This window comes from Dermacentor variabilis, chromosome 7 (assembly GCF_050947875.1).
Source record: "Dermacentor variabilis isolate Ectoservices chromosome 7, ASM5094787v1, whole genome shotgun sequence".
Classification (NCBI taxonomy): Eukaryota; Metazoa; Arthropoda; class Arachnida; order Ixodida; family Ixodidae; genus Dermacentor; species Dermacentor variabilis.
In genome coordinates, this window is record NC_134574.1 from 111,168,036 (window position 1) to 111,180,268 (window position 12,233).

The following is a 12,233-nucleotide window of genomic DNA, read 5'->3' on the forward strand; positions in this document are numbered from 1 at the left end:
TCATGTGCGTTCACGGCGGCCGAGGCAGGATATAAAGGACAGCTGGCTGGCTCCCACTTCGGGCACGACATCGCATCCAAGATGTCGCACTCACGCTGGTTATTATTAACGGTTAGTTACCTGAAAGCTGCGCATTGTTTTAGAAGTAGTAATTACTATTTGATGGCGGTGTCGTGCGCACCACAGTCTGTTGAAAAATTGAAGTTTTTGATGGCTCTGTTCACTTGCAAATTTCGTTCCTTGTCTGCTGTTTTACTATTGCTTTCGGGAGATATAGAATATAATCCTGGCCCTATGACAAAAGGTGAAGCAGATTCACTTGCCCAAGCTATAGATGCTATCCGCCGGCTTGAAGAGGGTCAAGCTTCCCTGATAGCCGATTTGAAGTCTGCCAGGGAGAAGCAAGTGGAAGCTGACGACAAAATTAAAATTTTAAGTGATAAGATTGTGTCTTTGGAAAAAGCAATGGAGTTAAATTGCACAATTAAAGCTGGGACAGATTCCGACGCTGTACGCGCGGTGCCTGAGCAGGTGGCGGTTATTAAGGCACGCTGTAACGACTCCGAGAATAGGCTGCGACGTTCGAATCTGCTTTTCTTCGGTTTGGAAGATAACCCTAGAGAAGACTGGATAAAGTCGGAGCATAAAATAATTGAATTCTGCGGGGATAAGCTGGGCATCAAAATAAGTGAACAACAATTTGAGCGGGTGCATCGGTTGGGAAGATATAGCGAGAATAAACGGAGACCAATCATAGCCAAGCTTACCGTCTTTAAGGAAAAAGATCGCATTCTCTCTTCGGCACACAAACTGAAGGGAACGTCATATTCCATTCGCGAAGATTTTTCACCGGAAACTCGACGTGATAGACAAAAGCTAATTGAATTTGCAAAAACCCAGAATAAAGCTTTCAAGCTTTCAGTGGACAAGCTGCGTATTGAATCAAGAACTTATATCTACGATGGTTCTGCAAGTGCAGTTGTCCCGCTGAATAGATAGCTACGGTTTGGAGCATGCGCACAGAGTCACCAAGTACTAAAGCTAACCCCCGACTTCACCCTCGCTATCATTATCGTACGCCAACATACGAAGCATATTATCAAAACGCGATGTCATCTCTTCCTTCTTGGAAGACAGTAAATCGGACATTATCGCTTTCACAGAGACATGGCTGCATTCTGCAATAACAAATAATGAAATCTTTTCATCTTCAAACAGTACGACATATATAGGTGTGACCGCTCTATTAAAAAAGGAGGTGGTGTCTTGATTGGTGTAAAGAAAACCATTACGTCATTTTTGGTCAACACTAATTCTGATCTCGAGATTGTTTGGGTGGCCTGCACGATGTCATCATCCAGAATACTAATAGGTAATTGTTACCGTGCACCAGATTCTAACAATTCGTTCATCAATGCTCTCCGCGACACAATCAACAAAGCCATTGCACTCTTCCCGGCTGATTTAATTTATCTTATTGGGGATTTCAATTATCCACTAATCGATTGGACGAATTTATCATCTCCTTGTCATATATCGTCTGAATTCATCAACTTGTCTTTAGACTTTAATCTCTTTCAAGCTGTCACGAAACTCACGCGTGGTGCCAATGTTCTAGATCTCATTCTTAGTACAGCACCTGAAACAATAGGTCACATATAATATTTGGATGGTTTCAGCGACCACCATTTGCTCCAAATAACGACAAACACAACGGCACCGGTTACGGGTAAAATGACAAAACAAATTCGTGATTACAATAAAGGCAATTATAAAACAATAATCTCAGAATTTGAAACTTTCTTCGAAAATACAATGTGGCCATCATTTTACGATAGATCCGTTGAAGAAAACTGGCACATGTTTAAAAGTAGACAAGTATGTTCCACTCGTTAATATAACTAACGATAAGTTGTACCCTTGGTTTACTAAAAAGCTTCAGCGCATGAGCAACAAGAAGAAACGCTTGTATAATATCGCTAAGCGAGATCGCACATCAGCAGCGTGGCAGAATTACAAAACGTACCTTAAATCGTACTGCTCAGCTTTAGGCGAAGCTAAAGATAAATATTTTTCTAATGATATTCCTGAGCTGCTTAAGAACAATCCCGCCAAGTTTTGGAAAATAATAAAGCCTAACAACGAATCAGGTGAATTATCACTACAAAACAGCAGCAATATTTCTATTCCAGTCAGTGAATGTTCGGAGGTCTTTAATTCATTCTTCAGCTCTGTATTTACACAAGAGAACACTTCAAATATACCTTTTGTTTCAGAATTAGGCTACGAATACATGAAACCTATTGTAGTCACTTTGGAGGGCCTCTCTTCTCTCATAAATAACCTTAAGATGTCTTCTTCATGTCGCATAGATGGTATGAACTCAAAGATTTTAAAGAATACGGTAGAAATATCTAGCAAAATTTTTTTTGCATATTCAGACAATCACTTGCGACAGGCCACCTTCCCGCAGATTGGAAGATGGCGAAAGTTATACCTGTATTTAAAAATGGCAACAGGAACTCCTGTGAGAATTATCGTCCCATTTCATTGACGTGCATTCCCTGCAAGTTGCTTGAACACATTATCGCTTCGCAGATTTACAGACATCTTGAGACTAAAAAATCCCTTTTTCATAATCAGCATGGCTTTAGGAAGGGCCTCTCGTGCGATACACAGTTATTTGAATTTACAACAGACCTACACACTAACTTAAATTATAACTTGCAAATTGATTGCTTGTTCCTTGATTTTTCGAAGGCATTCGACCGTGTCGCACATTGTCGCCTAATATCAAAACTCTCCACACTTAAATTAAACTGTCTTACCTTGTCATGGCTCCGAAATTTCCTGTCTAATCGTCAGCAGTTTACTATTGCAAATAACTACTCTTCCTCCGTAACAGAAGTTTCTTCTGCAGTACCACAGGGTAGCGTGCTCGGTCCCTTGCTTTTTCTAATATTTATTAACGACTTAGATCAAAATTTGTCCTCCACCGTCAGAATATTCGCCGACGACTGCATAATTTATCGCCCTATTAAAAACTCAGATGATCATCTCGTTCTTCAGCAAGACCTTCAACAAATCAATAACTGGTGCAATAAATGGCTAATGACTTTAAATACCACAAAATGCAAAGTAATGTCTTTTAGTCGGAAGTCGGCAATCTCACAGTATCCCTACCATATTAACAATTACACTGTTACAACAGCTACACAATATAAGTATCTAGGGGTTCTATTCGCATCAAAGCTTTCTTGGACAGAGCATATCCCGTTCATTTCAGCTAATGCCTCTCAATCGTTGGGGTACTTGCGACGCAACTTAAGAAATGTTCCTTCAATTGTTCGCAAGCTAGCTTACCTAACTCTCGTTCGTCCCAAGCTCGAGTATGCACCTCCCATTTGGTCCCCTCACCAGAAATACCTAATTGAAACGCTAGAACAGATCCAGAATAGAGCAAGCCGCTTCACCATAAACGATTACAGCTACCAGTCTAGTGTTACACAAATAAAACTGAAGCTTTCATTACAATCCTTGAGCACTCGCCGAGACATTGCCCTTTTAACACTGTTCCACAAATTCCTTCACTCCACTCGAACACCCGCATGCTTAAAACGACCCTACTCCACGTCACATAGGCTTCATTATCATTTGAGCTATGCCCGACTTTACGGGTCTACAAAGGCATTCCATTACTCTGCTCTTCCTCGTGCTATCAGAATATGAAATTCGCTCCCGGACAGCAATGCAAGCCAATCTAACTACGATTCCTTCCGTGATGCCTTGACTGAATACATGACTAAAGAAAAGTGAAGTTTTATGTTTGTCGCACAATGCTTTCTATAGTTGCACTATATTTACAGCTTATTTTCGCATTATTACTGTTGTGTCGCTATGTTTACCGTTTCGTTGGAATGTCGCGTCCGTAACTTTTCTGTCATTATTTTTCATCATTACTGTTTTTATTATTTACACGACTTCACTGAAAACAATCTGTGTGATTTATTCCTTGTTATTATATCATGTTTTTTTGTTTCTTCTTTTCCCTAGTGAATCGAGATCTAAATAATTCTTGTTTCATCTCAGTGTTACTTTGGTTGTAGGTTGTAAACAGATACGGTTTATAGATGTCTGGTATTCAATGTATTTTCTATGTACTGCCCCCCTTACTCAACGCCTCACTTTGACGCCTGTAAGGTATTTTTAATTAAATAAAAAATATATTGATTATTGTCATTAGGTGGTACAGGCTGATGAGTGTAGGTGAGGTCACGGCGAATACACACGAAAACCTTACTGTTTTCATAAACAGTTGACGACATAAATGATTCATATCCAGAAAGCCTGATTGTGTTCGATAAGTTCGGCTCGCAAATGACGATAATGGGAAACATATTGGCGTACACGAAGCGACGGAAATCTGAAAGGCGCGCTCTGAGTCCGCGCGCATTCCACTGAAAAATAGCTGCTTGTCTGACCTCTTCCCAAAAAGACCGTGGCTGTGGAGCCATGATCTACTCAAGGGTTGCAAGCACCGGACTCAGAGCGTCCAGTACTTGAAGCGCACTTCTGGCAGACGGTGTGTGCATGTTGCTTAGCAACACACGAGTGGCATTCATTAAAGGCCTAATAAGCGCTATCACTTGCTCATCTGTTTTCCGTGACTCCTCGGATATAGCACCTTGCTGTACTGGGGGCGGCTTCTTCTGCGGCTCTTCTGGCGGTCGTGTACGTGGAAGTGGCGGCCATTCCTTTGTGGAGAGAGATGTGGCAGTTTTCTCCCTTCCAACATCGGTGTTCGGAGGGCTGGAAACTTCCGCTGATGATGCTGATTGACGAGTTGACTGTTCCTGAAAGCTGGATATTTGCCGTCGTGAGGACCTTCGACGGTGACGTCGTCTTCGCCGTACTTTCACAGCAGCCTCTTTGTGGGTAGAGTTGTCTCTCACCATTTGTTTAAAAATGGTGATCTCTTTCTTGATCTGGGGACAGTCTTTGGAAGAGGCGCAGTGATCACCCTGACAGTTAGGACACTTCAACGTGATTGCGCTGCAGTTTACTTCTGAGTGGGGTTCGGCACATCGAGGGCACACGGCCAAATTTCTGCAGACACCCTTCCCATGGCCCATTTTCTAACAATTGAAGCATTGCATTGGTCTTGGAATAAATGGTCGAACCTGGTGGCGAAAGTGGCCGACCTTCACGTAGTGTGGAAGGCAGTCGCCTTTGAACGTTAGTCTCACACAACGTGTGTTGCCGAGGCGACAAACATGGACAATGACGTTGCGTTCACTTGCTGGTTTTATAAGAACTGGGAGGTCTGCATTAGGAATTTCATTGTCAATGTCATAGATGACTCCTGTTATTGTGGCGCCATTCGTTGGCATGATGGATCGGACCTTGATGTTTCCCAGCTGCGTTACATGTTGTAGTATGGTCAGCGCGCTCGGGCTCATCACATCGATTGCCAGGATGTTTCGCCTAGTGTTTATCCTGACATCCTTGATCTCGTTTGGCACAGTGTTTTCGAGATACACGGAAAGTGCTTGCCTGTTGAGGACGCGCAGGTTGTCGGTAGCGTTCTGTGGCAAAAACAGGATGGAGTGAGGCCATCGTTGAGGCGCTGTTTTCACAGTGTTCGAGCTCGACGCCGAAGATGACTTGATAATTCTTCGTTTGGCCTTGCGGTACAGGACTAGTCGAAAGCCGTCTTCCGAGGACTCGTCACCTGATGCGGAGTACAGCTCTGTGTCCTCGCTACCACTCGATGTATTTCCTCGCTTCCTCGAACCGATGTCCGCGGGTGAACGGGAAGCGGGAGAATCCTTGGGGTGTTGCACATCCATCACCGCGATGGAGGGGGTGGTAGACCCCACAGGTGCAGTGAGAAGTCCAGAAAAGCATACAGACGGGAGAGATGTGTTCCGCAAGAGAAGCACTTCGTCTTCCTTTTTCCAACTTTCCAGAAACTTCGGGTGATTGCAGGCGCGTCCCGCGCTGTGCGATAACATTTGTTAGGCGGCGAAAGGGGGTCGCCCGATAAAGATAAGTACAGGTGCCAGTATATTGTAATTTGTGACGAAGCTATCGTTGCATTGGCAGTCTTTGCAAAGACTGTTGGGTGCATGAAAGTTTTCAAAAAATCTTCGCCAAAATATTTTGATGCGGCGGCAGTTTTTCTGCCATGGTCTACTCACTCCATTTGTAACAGTACACGGGTGTATTTCGCTAATGTCCACCTAGTTATGTGCTAATTTTCTGGATTCTTCTACCTCTTCATCATGCATATTCCAGCCCGGCCACCAAGCACTTCAGCAGCAGACCAGCTGGACATATCCATTGGCTGGACCGTCACAGAATACACCCTGATATAATAAAGTTTTTCTTCCTACAGTGGCAGATAATAATAAATATGCAAGGAACGAAATTCAGGGCACCATGGCAAGTGACGCTTGCACGTGAACCGTATCATTCGCCAAGCGGCGCATCCACTTAGGGTAAACAAAAATACGCAGTGCAAATGCGTGTTGTTCTCTGTGCCTTGTATCAATAAGGGAAAACAGATAACAAGTAAACTCTTTTAAAATAACCACTGTAACAAGCATACCACAGTTACGTTACGCAGTAGCAGAGAATAATAGTATGATTAAGTTTACTTTACCCACACATGAAAACTCAGGTGGTCTTCTTGTAATTCATTTTATTAGCATAAACTGTATAGTAAACCATGGAAAATGTACACGTTAGGTATTGATCTGTTTCTTCTTTCTATATTGATAGTGTGAAAGCAGGCTTCATTAAAAAATTATTCAATTTACTTGATCGGGTACTCCCAAATTCTAGAAAAAGGAAAACATACTCGAACCTAAGTATCAATGATAACCATAATTTATTTGCTGATTAAGAAACACATATATGGGCGAAGAAAAGTGGTTTACTTTAACTGTGCTCCCACATTCTTTGAGAGAATGGTAAATATTTCTGTGTTTGCTATAACGCACGAGAGCAACTGTAAGTACGCTCCGAAATGTTGGGGAACAACGCACAGTAAAGTTTCAAAGTGTGGCTAGTGCTCATTTCATCGAAACTATAGTGATTGTGCTGAGCCTTATTGGTCGTTTTATTGGTGACGGACCTAACAAGAAGAGGGCCTTTCCCACAGCGAAGGTAAAGCGATCATAAAATTAAAGTTTAAAATCAGCAGCAAAGTTCAAACTACGGGAGGGGTATACTTACTGTCGAACAATATGACTGTGTTTTGTTGGTACTGGTGACAAGTTTTACTGAAAGACCAATACGTAAGGTAACACACACCTTCGTTTTACATTTTCAACCGTTTGGACAATTCTTGAGCTCGTTGTCTGGCCACGCTCCTGAAACAACCCTTATTCTTTTGGCGGACATGCATTACTAGGTGTTCGTTGCGTGCAGCGTGAAATATCGCACATTATTTTTCTTTCGCGTTGAGCGGCGCAGAATGCGGATTCTGATTGAAGATGCACATTTGCTGATACAAATTTACACAAAAGCCTGACAGATTTTCCGCACTTGCGGTTGCATAATATGCGACTCTTATAATTGAACACATTACAGCATACGTAAGATGAAATAAGAGGAGCTATCCATACTCGGTACAGCGGACATTCATAATCAAGGTATTTTCTGTGATTAATCTGAAATTGCATTTCCAAAAGACTCACCGGAATAAAATCTGACATAGCTTACGGGATTTTCCTCAGTTGCTGTTTCATAACATGCGACTCTTATAAGTGAGGACATTACAGCATGCGTAAGATGAAGAGGGTCTCTCCATACTCGGTACAGCGGACATTTATAATCAAGGTATTTTCTGTGAATAATCAGAGATTGCATTTCCACGAGATCCACCGGAATAAAATCTCACATAGCTTACTGCAACTACTAAAGATAACGTACCACTCTCATTAGTGCAATTTAGAAAAAGCGTTTATTGGACAAGACATTTTAATGCGGAAGATTGGTCTATTTTACGTGACCCTAATATGCACGATCTGGCGGGGGGAGGCGGACGTTTCGATGGCATATACTACAGATGAGTAAACATTAAAACAAGTAGCATTATAGTAATTTCGATGTTCTCGCTTTCTGGAACCTCCAAAAATGAATGTGACGAGAAATTCAAATGATGTAACCAACTTGCGGGTATATGTACTTTAGTGAACGTACTTGAAGTTATGTCATGTAAAGCGAAATTGCGTGCCAACAGAAAGTTTTCGAAAATGCAGACACTAAATGTGCTATTAAAAATTGGTAGGTGAAGGTTTCGTTTGTCAAGTTTTTTCATTTATCTTATTTTTCTCCAGGCAAAACCGACGAAAATGGACCCTAATATCACGAAGGTAAGTCAATTGAAGCTAAAAATTTAGTGGTATCTGTTAATGTTTATTTAGATGATGTAGGAAATGTCTTGCTATATGTGCTCCATAATAGCCCGACGGCGGACAACCGGAATGACCATTTATACCATGCAGTAAATAATGTAACAACTGCCAATAATGCCATAGGTATAGATTCGTTTCCTGAATCACTCGAATATTGCATTTTCTTGGCGTTATTTCCTAATACAGCCTGTCATGCGCACATTGTAAGTTACGTTGCCGTCAATCATTTGGAAGCTAGTTGACAACGGGCACACGTGAAATGACATTATATGCCATCCTAACTACATATGGGGTGTTTGCGAACTGAGGTTAATATCCCTGTGCGTCACACGAAGATTCTGAAGGTGAAGTAAAAGTACCGTACCACACAACTGCAACAAGATGTAGCATTTTAATTCCTTGAAAGCGTCTTTTCATGAATACTTTACAACTATCGATCGCCGTAGCAGTCGTCATGTGATGATCGAAATTAGCGTCGTAGACTCAGTTCGCGTTACTGAGACGTTGTGTTGATGTGCGTATGTTGTCCACAACCTTACCTGCAGCCATGATGAAAGAAAGATCGCTTTGCTAAAAAGCCTTCGTGTATGGAATTGAGAAGTTCTAGGCCTGCTTTCATGACACGAGCAAATACATCGATTAGGAAGTTGGCATTTCATGGACCCAATATTACGAAGAAATTGGTACGCTGTTATGTTAGTGTAGTCCTAATACAAGTTGCGAAATGCCTCCCACAAATAATGGGACCAATAAATATTGCTAACGCACTAACATACTGCATGAAAGAACATTTGCTAGTTCCGCCATAGCTCATAAGCCTTCAAACGCCTCTGAAAATGCAACGATGTTAGTTGTAATGTAAGATTTCATTTCTATATAGCGGCGAATAGAAGCCAAATACAAGGCCTTCCGTGTGCCTCATCCACCTCTCGTTCTCACGTGTTCCTCTAGGTCTTCTGTTCACTGAGGATTGCTAAATATAGCAAGCTAAAAGCGGCAATAAAAATTAGGAATACATGCAAGCTTGTTTTCGTGTTATTTAGAAAGCGCAATGCAAGACTGATCCTCACACAATGCGTAGTGTTCTTTATTCCGGGCTTTTACACTCTTCGGCTATGCAACGCTTTGATAATTTTTGATGCTTGCTCATTTTGATTCCAAACGCAACATGGCCCTTCCTGGAACTGTGACGCCAGCGGTAAGGGTGGCTATCAGCGTAACATTTTTAGCAACGTAACTTCGTCCTCTTTTCCCTTCGGTGACTCTGTTTTCTACCTGTGTCGTATTCTGAATAAATGTTTACTTTATGGGCATATCATTGAAAATATAAAGAGCACAAATGAAATAAACCACACCAATCGCTTGTATTCTAGGGATGGACGATTATTTTTTGGTTTGATTAACGATTACTGATTCATAGTTTAGCGTTGATCGAATAATCGCTTTCGATGGCAGGTTTTTAATCTATAAATAGAATTTTTTTCCGGGTACTTAAAAAAGGTTGAAACACAGTTATCTACAATTGTAAGAACCTTCTTTAATCTTTGGGAGGGTGAAGCAAGTTAGCTATACAAGTGTAAGGCAGGGGTAGGGAGGGTAGATGTGCAAAGGCTCAGTAAGATTTTCACAGGCATTTCTTCGTTTTCTTTTTTTTATTAGGATATTTTATGCTGATGAAGTGATCGCTTCCCCGTAGTCTATTGCATCCCAAAAGGGCGTCGAACAGAAACCGTCAAATGCTAACCAATACAAACAGCATTTTTGCGTTACAAAGTGGTAATGAGGTTTACTTGCAAAAATATGGTGTAAAGCCTGCTTGACAAGTAGGAAACACGATAGAGCGTGGTACGACTTATGTTCCAGATAAGCCGCTTGTCGCTGAAAAAAACTGACTTTTCTGGTCGGAAAAAGCGTTACACGTATATGCAACACCGAGGGACTAGAATTAGAAGCGAAAATATTGTTTGTATTCAACAACAAGGCAACTTAGCCCACGTGAAAGTTTGTGAAAGAGTCTGGCGACCATGCTTCTTTCTAAAGCTGCGTAGAGCCATTTACCCGCTAGGCGCGAAGTTTTGGGACTGATTCACGAGATCTTGCGCTTGCCCCCGAGTGCTGTTATTATATGTGAGTTTTTTATTGAAAAGGCAATTCTTGCTTTTTACGCACCAGAACCATCACATGATAATGAAGCACGCCGTAATGCAGGACTCCCCATTCAATTTTACCCCCCGTTGTTCTTTAACGCCACCTAAATATAAGTATACGCGGGCGTTTTCGCATTTCAGCCCTATCGATACGCGGCCCCCGAAACCGGAATCGAACTCGCGACCTCGCGCTTAGCAGCGCAGTGCCATAGCGAGTGGGCTACCGCATCGGGCGGTGATATAGGGGATACTATAAATATACAAGTGAGTGTTGTCTTGCTCACGACACATCCCGATGGTGGTGATTTGCGAAAACGGCCGTGTCCTGTGCACTGGAAGACACATTAAACTAGGGTGGTTGTTTGGGCTAGTTCCTTCGCGCTGGGCTAGTCCTTCGCGCTGTACGTTATTTTTGAACACATTAAACGTCCCCATGTTGGTCAAAAATTATCCGGAATCATCCACTACGCGGCATGGTTCATGATCAAAAGGTGCTTTTGGCACTTAATAACCCAGTATTACCGTATTCAGTTATTTTCCTAATGCTGTCTTTGATAGAACCCAAATTAGAATAAAAATATTGACAGTGATTGAAGAGTGACGTGTTACGCGCGACGCAGTCAGAACATGAGAAGAAGCGTGAAAATGAAGCTCTGGTGCAGACGGAGCAAAGCCGACGACAGAGGCCGCTCTCGCGGCTGACGTCGTCGGAGCGCCGCTCTCTGCGCCGCGATTGCTAGCGCACGAGGCTAATAACGTATGATAAATAATAATCAGTAATTTCTTAAAGACTTAATAGACTTGAGACCAGTCACCTTTGAATAGATAAACGATATGTGTTATAAAGAGACAACAACAGGAGAATTACAGAACTCACAATGTACTAGAGAATCCCTATACGGTACAGTTAAACAAGAAATAACAAAAATGGCAAAAGTGAAAGGTCAAGTCGAACTAAAATATACAAGAAATCGCAATATGCACAGTGGCAAAAAAGTTGCGGGTTTAGGATTTTAAGCCGCATGCTGTTTCCTACAGAGCCGTGGAATGTCAAATTGTCTACGCTGTTTGGGTGAAACCCACACCTTCGCTGAATGGCCGCACAAACTTCATGTATTAATAGATGCTCGGAATCTGCAGGTTTGCTGGAGTCGACATGCACTCCATTGCTATGTCATATACATACTGCGAACCTGCGCGAAAGCTTTGCCACGTCTTTAGTGGACTCAAGGAGAAACGCCCATCAACGACTGGGGCGATATAGTATGCCTTTAGGTGCGAGGGCATTTAATGCCTCCGGCTCCGGCTGGCGTGGGGAGAAATAGAGGGGTAGTGCTCGGCTCTGCATCGCTCGGGACTCGCAAAAACTGTTGGCAATCGTTCTACACAGCCGCGTAGTCACAGCTTGTGCTCCTCCATTCTAGTACAATTAGTACTAGAATGGAGGAGCACAATGGAGGAGCATTCTAGTACGATTCTAGTACTTTCGCGCCACTCCTGTCAAACTGGAACACCATTAACCGAATATGTCTTATCGATTAAGTCGATTTAATGAAAGGTGGCGGTCGATGACGAATTATCTTGTTGCGGGGAACTTTTATCCAATGAATTCATTATTCGTTCATTGTTGTTACCAACCCTGTTGTATTCAGTACATAACTGC

General features: G+C 42.3%; 1 protein-coding gene across 4 annotated transcripts in view; it reads left to right on the forward strand.

Annotated features, from left to right (window-relative positions):
- Nucleotides 1-12,233, forward strand: part of LOC142587021 (uncharacterized) — an 84,744-nt gene that overhangs the window by 59,545 nt on the left and 12,966 nt on the right. For all 4 annotated transcript variants that reach the window (XM_075697896.1, XM_075697897.1, XM_075697898.1 and 1 more), the window contains one exon: nt 8,346-8,381. In XM_075697896.1, the coding sequence (XP_075554011.1) occupies nt 8,346-8,381 (36 nt within the window). The remainder of the gene's footprint in view (nt 1-8,345; nt 8,382-12,233) is intronic.